Source organism: Stegodyphus dumicola, chromosome 4, assembly GCF_044657685.1.
Source record: "Stegodyphus dumicola isolate Sdum_Otavi_A_Nest chromosome 4, ASM4465768v1".
Classification (NCBI taxonomy): Eukaryota; Metazoa; Arthropoda; class Arachnida; order Araneae; family Eresidae; genus Stegodyphus; species Stegodyphus dumicola.
The window spans coordinates 206,582,214-206,601,865 of NC_140771.1; the positions used below are offsets into that span (position 1 = coordinate 206,582,214).

Sequence of the window (19,652 nt, forward strand, 5' to 3'; positions counted from 1 at the left end):
GATTTGAATGAAGGTGATATAAGTTTTTATTTAGTCTTATTTGAGAGACAGGCATGATATATTGAGTTAGAAGAACAAAATTGGGTTTCTCAGCTGTTGGGTCTATTGCTTTATGAAATAACTCAATTAATTGCCTGTGAATCAGAAGAAAACACTAACGACTATAAGCACATTAAACAACTGCTAATGAGAAAATTTAAGTTAAGCCCTGAACAGTTTCGGCAAAAGTTTGTTGATCATATTAAAACATTGCCTAATCCGCAGAAGGACTTCACATTTGAATTAAAAAATTATTTTGAAGAGTGGCTTGCTGGATTAAATGTAACAGATTTTGACTCTTTAAAACAACTTATTACGGATCAATTAAAGAAAACAGTTACCGCTGATAATAAGACCTAATGTGGAGGAATTGCTTGCCTTTGGAAACCAGACTAAATCAGCTGCTAGAACACTGGGAAAAGTAAATGTAAATTTACAGATTGATAATGTGGAAGGAAAGGACATTACAGTTCTAATTGTAGAAGACGAAACACAGCCATGCTACTTATTAGTTGGTCGAACATGGATCGATTTAGCACATACTGCATACACCAAGATAGGTAATACCTTGCACATACATATACTATGCTAATTAATGAATGTCCATTTTCACAGTTGCAAAATCGCATAAACACTCCTCAAATTAAATTGAAGGCCTCCCAAGAAACTGAAATCGAAAGTAATATGGTTAATTTCGTGAAAGTTAAAACTGATGAAATAAATAACGGTTAGGTTTTAATAAGTGGATCGGAAGATGAGTTGGGGTCATTATTGGAAGTAATACAGGGAGAAACAGTGATACCAGTCATAACTACGGTGATTGAAAATTAATTCTGAATGAGAATCAGTGTATCGGTAGAGTGAAAGTAGCAGAGTTAGTTGAATCAAGTACAGATCACAAAACTGAAAATTCAAATCAAAAGGAAATAATGATAATAAATGAAATTAAAAAGTTTAAGAGATTGATTACTTTAAAAAAAATAGAGTAAATAACAATATTATGCCAGACAGAAAACAGAAAGTTTTAGATTTGATAAATGAGTATCGAGATTGTTTTGCATTAAATATGGAGGAATTAGGGTGTACAAACTTAACAAAAATGAATATTAAAGAAATTGAAGGGAGTAAGCCTATTTGCATGAAGTCTTATAAAACCAGTGCCAAGAAACATGCTTCTATAACGAAGATAATAAATGAATGGAAGAAATATGGAATTGTTACTGAAACAAGATCTCCGTATGCCAGTCCAGCTTTACTCAAAGGAAAAAGACAGGTGAACCACGATTAGTGGTAGATTATATAGAAAGTTGAATGTGCAAACTGTTAAAGATAAATTTCCACTCTCTAGGATAGATAATCTTCTTGAATGTCTTAGTGAGTGTAAAGGTTTCACTACATTGGACTTAGCTCATGGATATTTACAGATTCCTTTAACTGAAGAAGCGAAACTGAAAACAGCTTTCATCACTCCAGATCAGTGGTTCTTAACCGGGGGTGCGTATTTTTGGGGGTGCAGGAGAAGCCCCTACCTAATAAAAATTGGTAGCACCTAGCTCACTTATCGGCAAAAGACACAGGAAAGAGCCTGGGCGTATACACTACGCTACGAAAAGGCATGAAATGCTACAAACGAACACGAACAGGCAGCTAGGTGATGGAGAAAAGAAAAAAACTTTGTGGGAATACAAGCGGAGAACATTATCCCAGCTTGTGCATGCACTGAGTTCAATATGTACTACTCCAATGGAATCTACAGATTCACAGATTTGTATCTGCATCTACTGCGCCTGTGTTACGTTGAGTCAACTATTGTGTTTGCGACATGTGTATTGTGTATTCTGACTTGTCCAGAAACATCTTGAGACTAGACTAATATATTCTTAATTGCCCATTTAAGACGAATATGATTCAGTGATATTACAAACGTAAGAACATTATATATATTATATTACATTATTTCTAAATAATTAAATCGATTATAGTGAGCCCCATTATGTCTAAAAAACAACAATGGAACGATAAGTATGCCGGTTATGGATTTACCTGCACAACCAAAAAAGATGGCACGCAACGACTGCAATGCATCTTGTGTTCCAAGATATTTTCAAACAGCAATCTCAAAACATCAAAGTTATTAGAGCATTTCAACAATCTGCATGGTTGCGAAAAAGTGCATAGCATGAACAGCTTGAAGTCAAAGAAGGCTCGGTTTGATACCAGTGGAACTATCCTAAAATTGTGCAGACCAGCAATTCAAAAACCTTTATTAGAAGCGTGGCATATTTATGTGCCAAAAAAAAAAAAAAAAAAAGAAAAGAAAAGAAAAGAAAAGAAAAAAGAAACCTCACACGATCACTGAAGAGTTGATTAAACCTTCTGCTTTAATTATTGCTAAAACAGTTTTAGATTCAGAAGCACATAAAAAAATCCAACAGATTCCATTATCGAATGATATTATACGATCGCAAATACAAGATCTCAGTGAACATATTTTAATGCAAGTAATTGAAGACATAAAAATCAGTCCACTAAAAATAAGCATGCAACTGGATGAGTCAACTGATGTTGATAATTGTAGCCGACTTTTGGTATTTGTCAGGTATGTGAAGGAAAAAGAGGTGATCGAAGAATTTCTATTTTGTGAGCCACTGGAGGTGAATACGAGAGGAATTGATGATTTCAATCGCATTAAAGATATTTTTACTAAATATCAATTACCAATACATGTGATTGACTCAGTATGCACTGATAGAGCCCCAGCAATGTTAGGCAAAAATTCAAGATTTTTTTCACACATGAAAAGAGAATTACCAGAAGTTATAATAACGCACTGCATGTTGCATCGTCATGCACTTGCATCAAGAGCATTGCCATAAAGTTTAAAACAACATCTAACTACAGCAGTAAATGTAATAAAATACATCCAAGGGCGAGCGCTTAATCATTGCAATTTTGTGCATTTTGCGAAGAAATTGGTGCTTATCATACCGTGCTTCTTTATCACACCGAAATACGATGGTTATCTAAGGGTCGCATGCTTAACAGAGTTTTTGAATTGCGTGAGGAAATTATTCAATTACTGACTAGTCAAAATTGTTATTTAGTAAAAGATTTTGAGAGTAATGATGCAATGCTGAGGCTGGCCTCTTAGCAGACATATTTAGCCATTTAAATGAATTGAATCTATCAATGCAAGGATTTGATATAAATATAATAATATCTAGTGAAAAATTATCTTCATTTATCACAAAATTAGAAATTTGGATACATTGAGTAGAAAAGGGAAAATTTTCAAACTTTCCCTTGCTTGATTCTATTATTGCAAAAAAAAAAAAAAAAAAAAAAAAAAAATGAAAAGAATACAATTATACTCGACATTGTAATACATTTGAGACGATTGAGCGAGGTATTCAATGGATATTTTTCAACCAGAAATATTATCAAAACTCAGAGATGGATACTGGATTCATTTCTATTTGACTTAAATTTGATGGATGATAGTGATCTGAAAACAGATCAACTTATTGAAATGCGAAATTCAAAGGGAACATGTTCAAAGGGAATTCGAACAATTAGAATTGCAACAATTCTGGTGTTCACAGTTACAATGTTATCCAGAGTTGGCGAACGGAGCACTGCAGTTACTCTTACCCTTTGCTACTAAGGATTTAGTTTAATTTTTCAGGTGCCTTGTTGACCACAAAGCATGGACTTATTGATAGTGAAGCGAATTTCATAATAACCGCGTAGTTTCTGTTCAGTGATAAGTTTTTCGCGTATTGAATGCCAGTATTTAAAGATCAGGTAAAATATTTACTGTGTCTTTAATAGTGTAATATTCTTTGAAGGAAAAACCCTTGGGGTTAATGGATGATCAACTAAGTGTAATTTTTTTGATAATGATTATGTTATACTCTTTAAGTTTCTGATATTGATTAAATTTATTCATTGTGTTTTTATTTTATATATTGTTAATAAATTGGTTAAGTTTAAAACTTTCGTCTTCAATGTCTGCACAGTATATAACCTTAGGAAGCTTCTATTGCTACTTCTGCTAAATGTTTTTTTACAACTTTAAACTTTGCTTTCGCATCATTTTGGTTATGGACCCAGCCCTTGAGTTATCTTTAGTGCAGACTTTTGAAGTTTAAAAATAATTTAGGACTTAAAAGCCTGGGGATGCGTTTTTTGTTGAAATTCAAATATGGCTACTGTTAATGTTATGCATAGTATTGCTAAACTTGATGCATATAACTACTTTACATGGTCTAAAGACATGAAGTTTGTCTTAAATGAGAAAAATGTATGGCTTTTGGTTAAAGGTATTGAAAAATATCCTGATTTAAATGATGTTAAGAAGGGTATTACAAAAGAAATTGTTGTCGACTATCAAAATAGAAGTCGTTTGGCATTATCATTGATTTATATGAATGTAAGCCCTGAATATAGGAACTTAATACGTGAAATAGATGATCTGGTAGTTGCATGGAATACGCTTGCCAAATTTTTTCAGCCAGATTATCGATCTAGACATATGTCCGTGTTTTCAGAGTTCTTAAATTGTAAAATTAAGCCAAATGAAAGTATTAGTTTCTTTTCTTTTAGATTAAAATGGATAACTGAACAATTGGCTGATATTAATCAGGCTGTAGTACGAGATGTATATATATGTTTTCAGTTTCTTAGGTTTCTTCCAGAAAAATATGATCAGGTAGTTCAGAACCTTTTCAGGTGGTCAGATGAAAAGTTCATATTTAAAAATGTTGAACTGGAAATACTTGCAGAAGAAACACGTCTTAATTTAAGGGAGACAGATAGGAACAATTCTAACAAGACTATAGAAGTTCAATTTAAGCAGATTAAAGGGTTCAAGTGTTATAAATGTGGCCGTCCAGGTCATATTCAAAAGTACTGTAGAATGAAAGGTAATTTTTTCAGATCACCCTCGCCTGCTTCTTCTGTTTCCTCAGCTGTATCTAGTAGTAATAAAACATCCCCTAAGTATAAGAATAAACCCAAGTTGTGTAAAGGTAAAAATAATTCCCATGCTCAGCCCCTTTTCATAGCTCAAGCTAATATTAACAGCTTGGAGGAAAATGATGATAGTTGGATTTTTAATACTGCTGTATCTCATCATTTTTGTAAAAATCGTGAATTGTACGATCCCTTTTCTCCTGTGAAGAATAACAATATGCTAGTAGCTGTTGATGGGGCAACTTTTCCAATTCATGGGAAAGGTACTGTTAAAATGAAATTTGGGAATAGAATTATTTTGTTTAAAGATGTTTTATACTCACCAGAACTGAGACGAAATTTAATATCTGGACCTAAGGTGGATATCAATAAAGCGAGAATTTATGGTAAAAATGGGCAAATTAAAATTACTAATGATGAAAATGAAACTATTTTCAAGGCTAAGTTGATAGGAAGTAACTATCGTGTATTCCCGAAAATAGTGAAAGAGGGGGGCAAATCTGTGAAATTTGAAGCATCCATAGTTCAGCATAACAATAGTGAATTATGGCATGGTCGGTTTGGTCATATAAATTATGGTGCTATTGTCAGGACTAGTAAGAGACATTCAGTTCGAGGTCTTCCTATGTTAAAGAACTCGCCTAATTTGTTTTGTGAACATTGCCAAATCAATAAGCAAAGACGAATCTCCTATAGACCTGTAGAAGGTATTCAAGTGAAGAGACCGCTTGAAAGGTTTTTTTTCTGATATATGGGGACCTATTAACATTCCAGGTAGGAATAGTGAATGTTATTTTGTTTCCTTTATTAACGAATATTCTCATTATGTGGTAGTGTACCCCATTGTAGCTGTTTGAAGAATTTGAAAGGCATATAGCACGTGCTGACAGATCTCTGAACCTTAAGTTGAAATACTTTAGAACTGACAACGGACGAGAATAACAATAAACAATTCAGGTCATATTTAATAAAAATGGAGTAAAGCACAAATTTACAGATATATATACTCCAGAACAAAATGGAGTTTGTGAGAGATTCAATCAGACAGCTCTCAACAATGTACGAGCAATTTTACATGATAGTGGAATGAGTTCCGAATTTTGGTCAGATGCAGTGATGTATTTTGCATATTCATTTAATAGAATTTGTCATAAAGGCCAAGATAGAACCCCATTCGAATTGTATACTAAGTGGAAACCATTAGTGCGTCACCTCAAGGCATTTGGAACGATTGCCTACATGGGAATTCCAAAGGCTAAAAGAAATTCTAAGCTTGATCCAAAGGCAACGAAGGGACGATTGATTGGATACAGTGTACAAACAAAAGGATATAAGATTTGGTTGGAAAATGAACAAAAGGTAGTAGAAACTCTAAATGCTACTTTTAAAGAATCAACTGGAATGTAGAGAAGTTGCAGTGGAGCTGCACTGGGCACCCTTCCTGATCTGGAATCTGAAGAGAGGGTCAAGTTCCAATCTACTGATACTCCAGTTGGCTATTTTCCTGAAATAGAGGAAAGAATTGATACCAATGTACCCTCTTCTATACCTAGCACTGACACTCAATCTACATTGAGACACGTAACTTGGCTTCGTAAACCTGTTCCAAGGCCAGACGGCACTCGTACGGATGTGTACTACTTTGAGAATGGGTCTAATCAAAGACTATGATCACCAAATGATGTAGAAAAGTATTGCACTGAGCATAATATTCAGTATGATACTACTTTGTTTGATTTCAAGGGAAGCAATACTTATAGTGGTGAAATCGACCCAACTGGCACTCCTTCAACGTCATATAGACAAGACAGCTGACTAGAGGTTTCAATTTCAAACACTTATAACCAGACAATGAAATCCACAGAAAAGGATAAATGGATAGAGGCGATGGAAGAGGAAATGGCCAACATGTGAAAGTATAAGGTATGGCATCTTGTTCCACTTCCTAAAGACAAGACTCCACTAGGTTGCAGGTGGATTCTCAATATTAAACGTGACGAATTTGGAAATATTGCTCGTTTAGTGGCTCAGGGTTATCGGCAAATTAAATACGATACCCTATGATGAAACCTACTCACCTGTAGTCAACTTTTCAGTAATAAGGCTTTTTTTCTCTCTCTTAGTTGCACACCTTGGATGGACAAACATACAGTGCGACGTAAGAAGTGCTTATATCTACGCTCCTTTATCTGAGGAAATTTATATGTCCCAACCTCAGGGTTTTGTAGAGCGAGATAAAGAAACTTTTGTGTGTCGTTTAAATAGAGCCTTGTATGGTCTGCATAAGAGCGGGCGATTATGGTACTAAGAGTTAGATAGAACGCTATGTAACCTAGGGTTTACCAAGTTTGAGTGGTGTAATTGTGTCTATCGTTTTACAGATTTTGTCATTCTGTTGGTTTATGTTGATGATATTGTTGTGTTTGGAAAAAGTGAAGTTCAAGCTAAAAGGATATTAAAAGTCCTGAATTCACATTTTGATTTGAAAATTTTGGGTAAAACAAAAAGGTGTGGAATTTGAATATGAGAACAATATTGTCCTGATTCATCAGCAATTATATATAGAAGACATAGTTGATCGATTCATGTCTTTTAAAATACAAATTACTTCCCTTCCAATAGTTAAAGGTGTGAAATACTCAAAGTCTCAAGGTCCCAGTACAAAAGAAGAAACGATGAGATGATGAATTATCCTTATAGAAATGTTTTAGGATGCCTCTCATTTCTTTGCAATCGTACTCGTCCGGCTATGGGTGGCATCCTGTTTCTACGGTTCGGCGGCGATGTTTTTCCAAGCTGTGATTTCTCGTGTGTAACTACAGTGAGCGGCTTTTTGCCGGTTTAAGTGCTTTCAAGGATTTAGTTTAATTTTTCAGGTGCCTTCTTGACCACAAAGCATGGACTTATTGATAGTGAAGCGAATTTCATAATAACTGCGTAGTTTCTGTTCAGTGATAAGTTTTTCGCGTATTGAATGCCAGTATTTAAAGATCAGGTAAAATATTTACTGTGTCTTTAATAGTGTAATATTCTTTCAAGGAAAAACCCTTGAGGTTAATGGATGATCAACTAAGTGTAATTTTTTTTATAATGATTATGTCATACTCTTTAAGTTTCTGATATTGATTAAATTTATTCATTGTGTTTTTATTTTTATATATTGTTAATAAATTAAGTTTAAAACTTTTGTCTTTAATGTCTGCACAGTACATAACCTTAGGGAGCTTCTATTGCTACTTCTGCTAAATGTTTTTTTACAACTTTAAACTTTGCTTTTGCTTCACATTGTAATTTTTTTCTCTTGAAAATATAAGATAAAATATCATTAATTATACTTTGCTTTGCAGAATATATATATTTTTGGGTATTCTTTTATGTTATTTATTGCTCATTTCACTGTTTTTAAGATATTGAAAAGTTTTGAGTGATTTTTTTTTTTTTTTTTAGAAAACAAAGTTCTTGACCTCCTTTATACCATTTGAGTTCTTATGATTTTGCAAAGGGAAGTTGGTTAATTTACTTATTAGGATAATTAATATTTGTATTAAGGGGTATTGCTTATTTCGTTGTAATTTTGTTATACGTAATAACTTTTTTTTTTAATGAAGTTGTTCTGCAGAGTAAAATTCCACGCAGTTTTTAAATTTAACGTTTGGTGTTCCCTCCAGCCATTTTTTCGGTACATTTAAAAGCCAGACAAAGGCTGGCAGCGAAGCTGCTAGTAAACAATAAGTTTCGCAAAAAATTCATTTTTCTAGACTAAAAAAATTAAGACACATTTTTCAATGGGTGCGGAGATATATTTTCAGATTCAATGGGGTGCGACTCGCTAGGAAGGTTAAGAAACACTGCTCTAGATGATACTGGTCAATTTGAACGTATGATCTTTGGGTTAGCTATTCAGAGACTTATGAATCAAGTTTTAGGTCCATTGCTTCATAAAAATGTATTATGCATGCCTGCCAACCTCTAAAGATAAAAATTCAGAAGATTTCTCCAAAATTCAGAAGAACACGAAGAATTAATATCATGCTTTGATATTAAAAAAAAAATAACAATTTATACAAATAGAAAAAAGAAAATTGTACTTACATTAGTAAATCTCAATTAAGTAGTAACTAAAAAATTTATTAGGAAACATAAAACAAGAACTTAATGTTACACAAAAAAAATTATTGCAATGAATTTAGAGTGCATTTTTTGGCTTTAGCCAAAAATTCTTTGGAAAATTTTCCTGTCATAACAATTAGTTTCCTCATAACATTTAGCAATTAAAATGTTTTCTAGAGTTTTTGGTGAAATTGAAGAACGAAACATAGTTTTGTTTTTCTTCACAACACTAAAGACTCTCTCGCACTCAGCATTACTATGTGGAATTACGAGAATAGCACATAAAACTCTTGCTAGTCTATCATATTTTGGTGTTCCATCAGCTCTTTTTATTCTTTTTAAGGTACCAATGAGGACATCAAGTCTATCTTCTCCAGAACTGGCAAAGTCTTCAAACTGTGCGACAGAAAATTGGTTCTGTAGTTCATCTAAAGCATCATTATGGCATTAATTTTCTTTAATTGTTAACAAAAATGGAAATTTATCATTAAAAAACGAATCTTTTCAAAAGATAAATTTTCAATTTGTTTCAAATTTGCCACTTCAGCATTTAAAAAAACTTCATTTTGCAAAGGAAACTTCCTTACAATGTAATCACAGGCTGAGGAAAAGTACTTTCTAACACATTGAAAAGAAGCAAAGTTGGTTTTTGGAATCTTATATGCTGACAAATTTGATGGGATCTGTGGTTTCGTTTTAGTCTCTTCGTGGAAATATTTTAGCAATGCATCCCCCTGTTCAATAAACCTTCCTAGCGCTCTGTCTAAGGATAACCATCTCGTGCATACATGTTTCAGAATTTTTCTCATTTCACCAGAGCACAGTTCTTGGAAATTTTTAGGTTTTCTTTCCTTTTTACACTTTTTTCCAGACAGAAAAACACATCAATCAGAAGCTGGTCAATATTTAATGATAAAGTAGCTGCAGCTTTTTGTGCTGCCAAATTAATTGAGTGGCATGGGCATCCAATAACAATTAATTCATTTTGTTCTTTTTTGAGGAAAGAGGCTACACCCTTTTTGTCACCTAACATGACATGAGCATTATCTGCACCAAATGAAATGCAGTTTGATATTGGGATGTTAAGTTGTTTTAACTCATTAATTACCAAGGAGGCAATATTTTCCCCCGTAACATCTCCATTTAACAATGGAAGACGCAAAAGATGAGTTTTCATTTCATTAGAAACATCACAGAAATATGTGACAACGATGGGGTAAAGCTTCCAATCGCTGTCGTTGCTGCCATCGATTGACACCTAAAATGTTGAATTCTGAAGTGCAGCTATCGTTTTACTTTGTGCATCGCAAGCAATTTCGTTCACAATAGAAGATGTTTTCGTGCGAGCATAAGCATATTTCTGAGCAATCTTGGAGTCGGGAAACATCCGTCTGAAAAGTTGACCGGCGTGATCGGCAGCGCTTAGCGGCACGTTGTGTTCGATGAGGAATGCAGTAAACAAACACTCTGCCAAAATGACATCGGCATTCGAATTTGAAAAAATATCATCCACTTTCTTTGACGTTGTCGAAGCCGAAGCATTAACTTCATGCTTTTTAGACTTAACATGCTTCACAATGTCGCTTCTTCCACCGTGACTTATTATGAAGTCGCACACGTTGCAAAATGCATAGTTATTTCCTTTGAAGGATTCTTTAATTGTTGGAAATTCGGCTTTGTAGGCTGGCCGAAAATATTGAGAGTACGGTTTTTTTGAACTCATTTCGTAACAACGACGTATTAAGAAAATTCCTAGCACGTGCAAACAAACAAACAAAAAAAAAAAAAAAAAAAAGAATGCGACAATCCACGCTCGCTGAGTAATTCCCTTGCTGCTGAAGCGAATGCGAAAAAAATAATCTGGCGCCCACAAAGAAAAGAGTGGGAGAAACAAGTTCAGCGCATTGGATTGGCTGGTTAAGCGGCGAGTTGGAAAAAACCGCAGGTTATTGGATTCGAAGTAGTCGGTAGTTGGCGGTAAAACACGATGCAATTGGCGAAAATCGCTGAATTGGTGAAAAATTCTAAAATTTTGACAATAATCACTAAAAACACTTGAAAAAGGAAAAAAATCGTAAAAAATGGATTACGATCGTAAAATCGTAAAGACAAAGGCATTTTCGTAAAAATTACGAAAAATTCGTAAAAGTTGGCAGGTACGATTACGCTATTTGGACAACATATTAATTCTGGCTAAATCTTGGAAAGAAATGATGGAAAAACTTTGAAAAGTGTTTGATAGATTGAGAGAAGGAAAGCTGACACTGAAACTGACAAAATGCAAATTTGGAAAAGATGAAGTTGAGTATTTGGGATTTCTAATAAAATCGAATGGTATGCAACCTGGACCAAGAAAAGTATGAGTCATATTAAACTTTCCTAAACTAACCAATGAAGTTAAACCATTTTTAGGTCTTAGAAGTTTCTTTAGAAGGTTTGTATCGAAATATGCAGAGAAAGTTGAGCCGTTAACCAGACTGACAAGGAAGGATGGACATTTCATTGGAACAAAGATCAGCAAGAAACATTCAGTATTCTAAATGACCATTTCATTAATGAACCAGTACTAGTGTTATATAATCCGGAAGCAGAAACTGAAGTGCACATAGACGCGAGTAGCAAAGGGCTGGTAGGAATGCTGCTGCAAAAAGGTGAAGATAAAAAGTGGCATTTAGTTTATTGTGTAAGTGAAGGAACAACAGAAACAGAAAAGAATTATCATTCAAGCAAATTCGGCTGTAGTTTGGACTTTGACAATTTTTTATTGGAATCTGATTTACGATAATTACAGACTGACAGGCTTTAGTTTATTTAAACACAAAGTAAACTTTAAATCCTCATAGATGATTACGTAGATGCATTGAGCTGATTGCCAGTTGATCAACCAGAAGAAACTTTACACCAGAAGATAATTGAGAACAACTTGCAAGTTTGTTTACTGCTAACGATAGATGAACAAATTCTTATGATTTAGCATTCAGATCCAGAATTATGCAAATTAATACACATTTTAAAGAAAAAGATAAATGATAGAACGAATGCAGAGAAATATGCAACTGAAAATTACGTCTTGAAGAATAATCGATTGTTTCGTAAAGATCGGGAGAAGGAGAAATTGTTATATGTCATACCCAAGTCGATGAGAAAAGGTATTGTAGTAAGTTTCACAATCTTTTGGGACACTTTTCAGCAGATAGAACTGTTGCCAAAATCAAGGAGTCATACTGGTTTAAAGGAATGAAACGATATGTTATGCGTCACATTTCGATGTGTTTTGAATCTTAGTAAATAAAGTGCCTAGTCGTAAGAAACAAGGAGTAATGTATCCAATTAGACCTGGTAGAAGACCTTTTGCATTCACACATGTAGTTCATTTAGGACCATTCGTAAAAAGTTCAAGAAGAAATACAGAATTATTTGTAATAATTGATAACTTTACAAGATTTACACGCTTATATCCTATAAAGTACTGCAACCAAGTATGAGTTAGTTGCATTGATGAGTTTAGTAGATGATTTTGGGTTACCAGAAAAAATTATCAGCGATAGAGACGAACATGTTTCCCAGCGAAGGAATTTCGAGAGTACTATGAAAACGACGGAATCAGTCATACGCTTAATTCAACTCAACATCCAAGTGATAATGGAATAGTGGAAAAAGCAAATCGAACAATTTTGGCTACAATTAAAAACGAATATGAAAAATCCAAATAATAGGGACTGGGACAAAAAGATTAAGGAATGCAAAAGAAATTTAAACAATATGACAAATAAGACTACAAATAAAACTCTTTTCAAAATGCTTCACTGTTATTCACCAAAATTTAACGACAGATTGATGAGGATGATTAAAGACGAAGATGCAAATGAATATGAGAATCCAGTAATCTTACAGAATGAAACTACAAAGAAATTAAGATATGCAGATAAAAATTAAAGCAAATTATGACAAGAAGAAAAGCAAATTTTTAACGTTCAAATGAGGAGAAATATTAGTTATGAGAAGAGTACCTAAATCAACCAAAATATCTAGGACCTTTGGTAGTTACAAAAGTTTTACCAAGTGATACCTATAGAGTGAGTCAATTAGAAGATAAGATCAAAGGACATTTCTTTAGAATGGCAACTCATGTGAGCCAATTGAAATCATGGCAGTGTCAGGCTGAATTAGAGAAAGATGATGATGATAGTGATGGACATTAGTGATGTTGATAACGATAACAACACACCATATATTACTAAGACACGGAAAAAGAATAGGAAAGGACGGTGAATCTATATGCCACTTAAAGGCTTTCAAACTATAAATTTTAATATTATAGATTTAATTTTTTTTTAAGTATTAGTTCTTAACCAGGCGGAAGTTGCACCAAGAAAAGTTACTAGAGTGGGCGTGTGGGGTATCACATACCCCAGTATTTAAAATACAATAAAAATAGTTTTATTTTGTTTTAAAGCTGTTTTTCTTATTCTCGTGTATCATAAATACGTGAATAATAATTGGGTTTCAAAAAATTAATTTACAAAATAATCTTAAGAGTTAAAATTAAGATAAATGAAAATAATAAAAAAAATAAACACCATGCCTCTAAGTTTCATTGCATCTCTAATACACAATGCTTATTTTATTTCATTACACTTTGAACGAAATACATTCATGTGTTTTTGGTACAGAATGTTTTCACATTTTAAACATTGCATTCACGTTCTTCTGTCCTTAGTGCGAGGGCAATTTATCACATCTTTCAGACTTGTTGTTTCAAATTTCATGTATTTGTTTTAATTCTTCGTCGAAACTTTTGCATTTGTTTTGCATGCAGTACATCAATTTCTTGGTAAAGTATTAATCTCTGATCTTTGTTCAATACTTTTTTTCATTAATTGTAATGCTAAGTCCTTCAAAAACAGACTTCTGTTTCTGGTTGGTGGATTAGCACTTGAATGTAATATAATTCAAGCATTTATTACAGCAATATTCAGTGCAGGAAAGAAAATTACCATTGGCTACCTCCTTGTTATACTGGCAATTGAATAACTGTCTGACATTTCATTCCCCATATCCACTGCTCCTTTAGTCATATTATAAAAACATATAATTCCTGATGTTTTATTTTCTCCAATCGTATCAGCTATAGTACGATCGTTATATAATGTTTAATGCATAAGAACAGTTTTTCCTTTTTTAGGAACATTAGGAATTAATGTTTTACCTTTTGCGAAACAAAAACAGTGTAGAAAATATTCCTAGCTTCATCTTCAGTTTCTGAAATGCAATCTTTATCACTTTCAAATATTTCTAATAAATCTCACAGGCCAACTCCAATTCATAGGGAGTCATTCTTTCTACCATAATGCAGTTAGAAATTTTTAAGAATTTAATGTCAAGTACTTTAAAATCACTTGCAAGTAGAAATATTTACTGTTACACTCTAGAAATAAATTTCTGAACTAAATATTTAGTCAGAAAAACACTTACGCTGACAGGCGCAACCCCAGTTCCTGGGTTGTGACCCAGAACTGGGGTGTGTCATACCCCAGTTCCAATAAAATACCGATAAATCTTTTTCTGAAACACACAGTCAAAGAAAAAGCAATTCTGAAAGTCAACCACAACTAGAAACACAGCTACGGATTGCAGCACAGAATTTTAGTTTCACAAGTTAGGAATATTCCACTTTTATGTAGTTGTGGGGGTATGATATACCCCCCACGCTTTCCTGCGGGTTAATGTTTCGAAGTCGTAACTGAATCAGGATGCCCAAATGTATGTGCAACACATTGATTTTATTTTAAATATATTTTTCCCAAGAGGCAACGAGAGAGCATTTTCATGGAAGATGATTTGAATGGTAATATTTATGAAGTGGGCATAGTAATTTTGTATTTTTAGTTATACCGCCTCAGTGTTATATAAGTAATGCATGAAAAAAGATTTATTTGCATAAGTGAAGAATGTTTCTTAATGAGGAAAGTAAACTAACACATGGTTCTTAAAAAACTAACACATGGATAATAATATTTTTATCTGATTAAATTAAACAAAAATGCATTTTAATTCATGATATATCCAAATAAAAACACTGAACCTTTTTATGAAATTACACAAATTCTAGTATAATAATTATAAAATTATTATGTTTAATAACTCTTTTAAATATTAAGCATATTAAATTTAAATATTAGCATAATAAATTTTCTTGGCACACTTTTTAAAGGCTAGGATATGCATATAGAATACATATGGTTTCAAAATGGCATATTTTACAGAAAAACTTGTTTCCTATTTAGCCTAACTTAGGTTGGAAAACTTGATGAAAAATTCTTAAATTCTCTTTTAAGTACAGGCGTATATTACGAGATTAACAACGTGTTGTTCATATCATTTTGTCTCTTCTTTTTTATCTAAAATTCAGTAATTATAAAATATAATAACAAATTATATAATAGAACATTTTTAAAACACACTGTTAATAAAATAAAGTGTCTTGTATCAAAGTGCAGTATAAAAAAATTAATGCATTAAAGTGGCTTACGCATGTAAATATAATTAGTTTCTTTTAACATCCACAGACATCTACTTTTAAGGAAAGAGCTTGTGAGAAGATTAATGCTTTGAATGATATTAAGGCACTTTCTGATTATCTGCATCCACAGTTTCAACATATCGTAAATTTGCCATTTTGGGTATATTTTCTTGTATACTGATGCCAACAGCTAACTCATGCATACACATATCTCTCATGTGTTTGTGTGCATGTGAAATTATATGTGTTATATTTAGCCATGATTTGCTTGAACAGTATTCACTTGCTGTAAAGATGATGTAAGTATCAGCCACACGTGATTGTTTTTTTGCACGAAATTTCTTGATTAGAAAATGTTTCTTTTTATAATGTTTTATAAACTGAGCAATACCTATATGTGTTATACAGTCAAAAGTCGTTAATCCGGACTCGTCAGGACTTCGGCGATTCCGGATTATCGATTTTTCCGGATTATAGATCATCAGTTTAAATCTGGTAAACTGGCATGCAGAAATTATAAAATTAAAAATATGAAACCGTAATTTATGAAATAAAGAACAATTATGATCTAAAGGGTATCAAAATTTACAAAAAAAAAAAAAAAAAAAAAGCTTAATATTTATTTGTTTCCTTTATTAAACATTTCTTTTAATGTAAGTTGTTTAAGTTGCTTCGTATTTTATGTGATAATATATTCTCTTTAATTCTATAAACAGACATAATTTCTTGTTCAGTAACAAAGTTCCGCTGTTCAAGTCCTATAATTGCAGTGTCGAGAATACCGACTAATTTGTCAATCGAAATTTTTTTGTTTTCAATAACCTCTGTCACTTTAGACGGAGTACATCGAGATGAAATACTACATTGAGTAAGCAATTATAAGCCAAATAAAATAAAAACATCTGCCCTTAAGATAAGGATAGTGCTGACAGATCAACTTCCAATTCATTGCACGCCGCTGTGCGTTAAAGATAAACAAACGTTAAAGTTTAGATAAACAAAGGATATGGCTTTATCCATTTTTTGCAGCAATTCCACTTTTTGTTTAATGGACTCCGAAAGATACTTTCGCTTTGTATATCCTTTACATATCGATTACATTACGTAAATATAATATTACATTACGTAAATATATATCGGAAATTCTATTTGACATAATCGAAAGTTCAAGCTTACTTTTATAAAATTGCTCTAACTGTCTGCAAAAAATAATAATCCGGATCCAATTCGAAGATCAAGGAACAACGCAATCTGCTACATTAACTGAAATAGATAATTAAATAATTTTAGCTTAGCTTATCCCGTCCGTTATACGTTAAACGCGCTTTCGTAAACGTATTTTGCGCACGCGCACACGCAAATTCGCAGCAGTAAAGGGTCTTACGCGCATGCGTCAGCGCGACGCATGCGCAGAAAGTTTGTAGCTTTGAGGTCCGGATTATGGGTGTCCGAATTAACGACTTTTGACTGTATTTAGCCATGACTTGCTTGAACAGTATTCACTTGCTGTAAAGATGATGTATCAGCCACACGTGATTGTTTTTTTGCACGAAATTTCTTGATTAGAAAATGTTTCTTTTTATTATGTTTTATAAACTGAGCAATACCTATAAACCATGAAAGATAAACAAATATTTTTCACCAATTTATATCATTGTCAATAAGTTGACAACTTTTTGTGGGGGTGTGAATAATCAGAAAATACTGATACTAAATTTCATATGATGCAAGCAGAATCAACTAGCATCCTAATATCTGCTGTTCTCTCTCTCTCTCTCTCTCTCTTTTTTTTTTTTTTAAACAATGAATCCCCAATGGTACTCTTCTTTTCCCAGATTTTTAATGATACACAAAATATTATCACAGATTTCTATGCATATTAATCACTTTCACATAATGCACAAATCATTACCCCAGAATTCTGCATCTTGCAAATAAATCTACGATAAATGAGAAGATTAAATCAGGAGGAGCATTTTTAATTCTGAATCAATACAGATTTTTAACTGCGATGTAGTGAAACAATATTGTAATTTAATAAATGCATTTTTAACTACCTTTCTTTACCCCTTTCAAATGCCAGAGAAATGGAGCATCAACTTTTCCTTCCAAATCAATGTGGAATTCAGTCTGTATTCGTAGAAGCATATGATGATAAAACCCAATTCCAGCTAGCAAATGACTTATAACAGCATTTCGATAGTATTCTGATTCCAGCAATTTCTAGAAAAGGAATATCATTTAAAACAGTAAAAGAAAAACTGCAATAAATATAATAGATGTGCTCCAAAAAATTATTTAGAATATTTATTACTTACTTTAAAAAACTTGCAGTAATAATATTTTATACACGTAAACCAATTTTTTCATTTAAAATTAATTTTAAAATTCTATGAATTAATTTGTGATCATGTGATATGCAATCTACCATTTTTAGTTAGTTTAGGTACTTTTGGTGATCAAATAGTATGCAATCTACCACTTTTAGTTGGTTACTTTTAGTTGGTTTTCTGTTATGCACCTGTCAAACATTTTGGTATGTTTTATAATTGTAATCAATTTCTGTTTATAAGAATAGTTTATGGATGGCAAACACATACATATAGCATGGCAGGTAATGCCACTTGCCTTGTCATCACCAAACAAATCATCACCTAACATGTGCCAAAATGCATGGCACATGCATAACCAAGTACCATTATTTACTTTTTACATGATGCCATCAAAACTATTATTATTAATATTATTAAATTTCAATTTGAATATGCGATTAGCAGGAGAAAATGCTTAAAATAAAAATAAATTTTAGTGATGTAATCTAAAAAATAAATAACTAAAAACAGTTGGTCACATACATGATTATCACATTTAATATGTGATAAGGCTTGCATTTATCATTATGCTGGTGTGAGTCACCTTGAGAAAACCCATATGATTTTACTGGTCCAAATAATTCAAGAATTTTTTGTTTGCAAAGTTCAATAAAATTATTCAGATAGGTTCCTGAAATCAAATATTATAAAAATTTACGTATTTTCTTATTATCTGCACTTTCAACAAAAAGTCATGAAAAAGTATTCATAAGGTAAAGCAGTGTGCAGCCAAATTAGTTCTGTGGCAACCCTCAATGTTGCCAAAAAGTATTTATGTGGCAAAAAGGGAATATGCATAGGACACGTCTATTTTGGTCTATTTGCAATGCTAATGCAGTGTTGCCAGATTGTGCGATTTTTCGCAAATTTGCGACTTTTGACAAACTTGTGCTACTAAAATTTTAGTATTTGTGATTTTGCAATTTCCATCATTTCCTTACACTACTTCTTGCAACTTCAAAGATTATTTTTAATATATCGTGAAATGCTTACATGTTAAAATAATGTATTAATTAAAAATAAATTACATTTAAAATAAAAATAGTTTGTTTAGGCTAAAACAGACGTTGGCATCTGGCAATCCTGTTTACATGTGGGCTTTGCTTTTCAAAGCTGCACAGCCTGATGCCGGTATAACGAGGACGAGGAGGAAAAAGTGGGAAAGAAAGAAAAAAAAAAAAAAAAAAAAAAAAACTTCAGGACCTCTCACTTTCCTCCCTCGGCTCCCATGTGTTTTGTTTTTAAGTCAGTTCACCATTCGAGTTCTATGATGATTACGAATCGAACAAAAGAACTTGCGGATTGGGTACCCAAACAGAAATGAAACATATACTGTGCACCCAAACAGAGAAAGAAATGAAATTCATTCTTCTGATTATAATATTGCTGAGAACTAAGCAATGGAAATGACGAAAACCAAAGCATTTTTCTAAATAACAACACAAATAAATTCAACAAGTGAAAGAACAAGGCTTTCTTAAGTGATCAGAATCTGAAATAAGCCTCACTGAAAAACATTCATCAGTTAAAATGTTCACAATTAAGTAAAAAAAGCAATAAATTAAAGAAATTAACTGCCAACTAAAAAAATTTAGCACAAAAGCGCTAACAATCTAAACGTGAGGAATGTCTTA

At 32.7% G+C, this 19,652-nt stretch overlaps 1 protein-coding gene across 2 annotated transcripts in view; it reads right to left on the bottom strand.

The window, feature by feature from the left end:
* Smg5 (Smg5 nonsense mediated mRNA decay factor) overlaps positions 1–19,652 on the bottom strand; it is a 150,301-nt gene that overhangs the window by 102,362 nt on the left and 28,287 nt on the right. For both annotated transcript variants that reach the window (XR_015040860.1, XM_035366452.2), the window contains exon 4: positions 17,704–17,869. Coding sequence is in view for 1 of the 2 variants with exons in the window: in XM_035366452.2 (XP_035222343.1) it covers positions 17,704–17,869 (166 nt within the window). In the remaining variant the exon portion in view is untranslated. The remainder of the gene's footprint in view (positions 1–17,703; positions 17,870–19,652) is intronic.